This window comes from Hevea brasiliensis, chromosome 7, assembly GCF_030052815.1.
Source record: "Hevea brasiliensis isolate MT/VB/25A 57/8 chromosome 7, ASM3005281v1, whole genome shotgun sequence".
NCBI lineage: Eukaryota > Viridiplantae > Streptophyta > Magnoliopsida > Malpighiales > Euphorbiaceae > Hevea > Hevea brasiliensis.
Window position 1 is genome coordinate 97,120,314 of NC_079499.1, and position 3,681 is coordinate 97,123,994.

General features: G+C 32.0%; 1 protein-coding gene across 1 annotated transcript; it reads left to right on the forward strand.

Annotated features, from left to right (window-relative positions):
* The first annotated feature begins 2,421 nt into the window (after positions 1–2,421).
* LOC131181703 (germin-like protein subfamily 1 member 13) lies at positions 2,422–3,438 on the forward strand. The gene is made up of 2 exons (XM_058150542.1): positions 2,422–2,655; positions 2,829–3,438. The coding sequence occupies exons 1-2, from the start codon at positions 2,532–2,534 to the stop codon at positions 3,377–3,379; spliced, it is 675 nt and encodes a 224-aa protein (XP_058006525.1). The 5' UTR covers positions 2,422–2,531; the 3' UTR covers positions 3,380–3,438.
* Positions 3,439–3,681: the final 243 nt, after the last annotated feature.

The following is a 3,681-nucleotide window of genomic DNA, read 5'->3' on the forward strand; positions in this document are numbered from 1 at the left end:
ATAAGGGACTACTTTGACACTTTTAAGTTTGTGTCTTGTATTTTCTTTTATGATTATTGTCCCTAAAAATAACTCCCCCAAACTTATTTTCTTTTAATACATGGGTGGTTTTCTTCCAATTTAAATAACAATAATGAAAGGTACATTTATATTAAGCACTTTTTCATAAAGGATAAGCATTTCTTTTCCTTTTTATTTTTATTTTTACTTTTGTCTTTTTTTATATGCCTTTTATTATGAAAAGATATACTCATGGAAGGGGTAGGAGTATTTGGTCTATCGGCTAGGAAATGAGATTTCCAAGAAAAATTAGGAGTAAATGTAGCCTCAAAGGGGGTTTGCAAGGGTTAATTCTTATGAAAGGAGAGCCAAAAGGTTAAAATGAGAGGGTTTTAATTAAAGAATGCCTAATCATTTCTCTTTTCAAGTACAAGCTAATATTTCGCCTCAAAAGGTTTAGAAAACTTGTTCTAAGATTAGTGAAACATCACTTAACTGCCTCTTGCTCTAAAATTTTCCCTAAGCATACCAATCTCTAATTAATTGATTAGTCGACTAAAAGCTAAGATGATAGAGACAAGTATATATATTTTAAAACTTTACAGATCCGGTAAACTTTCAATCTTTAGACGCAACTACTGTATGACAAAGTAGTCTACTAAATAACTCTCATTATTCTAAGGACTTGGCAAAATTGTATTTTATGAATGTATGATTCTTGAAAATGAGAAATGCATTAACTAAATATAAGGAATCTATATGCAAACTTTTTATATGGTTGCTATATGAAGTATGCAAGTATGTATGTAAAATATTTATAATATGAATATATAATGTATGTATAGTATGAAATGAAATGCATTTAGACTAAATGAGAAAATAAATTTTTTCAAAATTTACGTACACCCCCCAAACTTATTTTGGATATTGTCCTCAATGTCAAAGATGTGTAAAGGAAAGAAGAATTGCAAAAAGTATACAGATTCCAAACAGATGTTGACAGTTGGCAAAGGGTAACTAGTTCCAGTTGCAAAGAATAAAAAGTAAATCTTAAGTGAAATTGCATAATTAAAGTGCAACTAAGATAAGAAAAATAAAGTGACAAGAAGGTACCTGAAGATGTATTGGAATAAGTTAAAAATTATAAAGGTGCCTTGGCAACACAATTAAAAAAAAGGAACGACTAATAGAATATGAATCAATATTGTATAAGTAGATGCATAAGCTGTGCAGTAAGTTGTGCAAAAGTTTGGGTAAAATGATGGATAAGCACAACTTATGCTTAGTCTTAGATTTTATTTTTTATCTTAGTCTGGCGTCATTTTTTTTTTTTTGGGGGGCATCAATGTTATTCTCTATCTTTTTGTTCTTCAAATTTCATAGACGAACCATTCTCCAACAACTCTAAATAGACTTCTTCTATGGGTTCCAAAATATAATTCGATGGGCTTGGAACTAGTCAGTTTTCTAATTTCTTTTTCATATTATCTTAATTTTGTTTCTCATTCTGTTCATAGCAAAGTTTTTAATCAAATTAACAAATACCAACTCTATGTAGTATGTACCGAGTAAATCATGCAATAAAGTCGAAAACACCATAAATAGCCCGCAATCGGACCCTTTCATTGAATGAAAATTTAAGTTATGGTATTAATTAATCAAGTCAAATATGAACCATTTATGCCCAAATTAAAATATTTAGAAGCAAAAGAAAAGAGCTTTCAAATTGATTTTTACCAATAAAGAAATCAATCCATGCATTATCCAGTGTAAATAACTTTCAACTGCGTTGACCTTGTCCCAACCAAATACATAACTTTCCACTGCAGTCACCACACTAAAAATAATATATTGTACCTAAAAGTTTTGTTTTAAAAAAATTCTTATTTATTTTTATGTCATTTTATAGATAAATAATTATTTGTGACATCTACTACTGTTTCTTAATGTAATTAGTTATAGAGATATTATTGGAACAAAAAAAAACTCCCAATATAATTATACAAAGCACATTATTTGACTCTAAATCAACTAAAATAGATGTTCAAATTCCATCTACAAAGCCTTTAACTGGTTGCCAACAAGAAAATTTTAGTCTTTTTCTTTTAAGTACTCTTTACTCTTTCCAGAATTGTTGTTATACTAATAACTTGTAGGATACATGTTACTCTACAATTACTCTACATTAATTAACCAAAGACGAAAACATGGACAAGAAGGACTAGTTCCATCCTAAATCGTGTTGATGTAAGCACTGGAAGTCATATAGACATGAAAAAAAATGTATATATTTGTTGTGGAACGGTTCATCCATGAAAAAAAGGAAGGAATAACCACTGGAGACTAATTAAGCAATTATCCACTAATTTACTGTACGGCGCAGATGACAAGGACTAGTTCAATGACTCCAAATCCCTTCTATAAAAACTCTTCTTTTCCATGCAAGATTTCCCAACCCTCACTCAGCTCAAGCAGTCTTCCAGAGTAAAAAGCTAAAGACATCCAGCCTAGCTAGCCTAATTAATTAAAACATGAAGGGAATTCATTTCCTTGTAGCTTTTGTCCTTCTGGCTTTGTCTTCCTCCTTTGCTTTTGCCTTCGACCCTAGTCCTCTTCAAGACTTTTGTGTTGCCATCAATGACCCCAAGGATGGTGGTATGATTAACTTCTTTTCTTTCTTTCTCTTTTATTCCGTATATTCTGAATTGTGTGTTCTATTTCAGTGTCACTTTTCCTTTATCTATATATGCGATGCAGTTTATTAGCTTCCATCCATTTAAACAAGATTACTAACTGATATTGATTCACAAACTTAATTTTCCATGCAGTGTTCGTGAATGGAAAGTTCTGCAGAGACCCGATGCTTGCAACCGCAAACGATTTCTCTTTTTCTGGTCTCAACATCCCAGGGAATACATCAAATCAAGTTGGATCAAATGTAACTCTTATAAATGTTGACAAAATTCCAGGACTCAACACTCTTGGTATATCCATAGCTCGTATTGACTTTTCGCCATACGGAGGCCTAAACCCACCACACATTCATCCTCGTGCCACAGAGATTCTAGTAGTCCTGGAAGGCACCCTGTATGTGGGTTTTGTTACATCAAACCCCAATCGTCTCATTACCAAAGTTCTAAACGCAGGAGATGTTTTCGTATTTCCGATTGGTCTGATTCACTTTCAGTTTAACATTGGAAATACTAATGCAGTTGCTATTGCTGCACTGAGCAGCCAAAATCCAGGAGTCATCACAATTGCAAATGCAGTGTTTGGATCCATTCCACCAATTAACCCAGATGTTCTTGCCAAGGCATTCCAATTGGACAAGAATGTGGTGAATTATCTTCAGAAACAGTTCTGGATCAACAACCATTAGGGAGTGGCTGATCATATATATTTAGCAACTTCCATATTGTTTTGTTCTGTATACCAATGTTGTAACACAATACGCCTCTCAGTGTTAATGTTGAGTCCACAATAATACTGCAGATTGTTTATGCTCTCTTTCTAAATTATTCTTTCTAATTGGCTGCAACGTGGGCAACGTTATCTCCAATTTTATTTTAGTCCAATCGCAATTAATATTTGAAAGTGAAATAAAATTACAAAATTAGAAGAAAAAGATCAAATAAAATTTACAAAAAATTAAAATGACTATATATTTTTTTTTACCGTTAT

Coding starts and splice junctions, on each gene's coding strand:
- LOC131181703 (XM_058150542.1), top strand. CDS start 2,532: ATGAAGGGAATTCATTTCCTTGTAGCTTTTGTCCTTCTGGCTTTGTCT. Junction 2,656..2,828: donor CAATGACCCCAAGGATGGTG/GTATGATTAACT, acceptor TTTTCCATGCAG/TGTTCGTGAATGGAAAGTTC.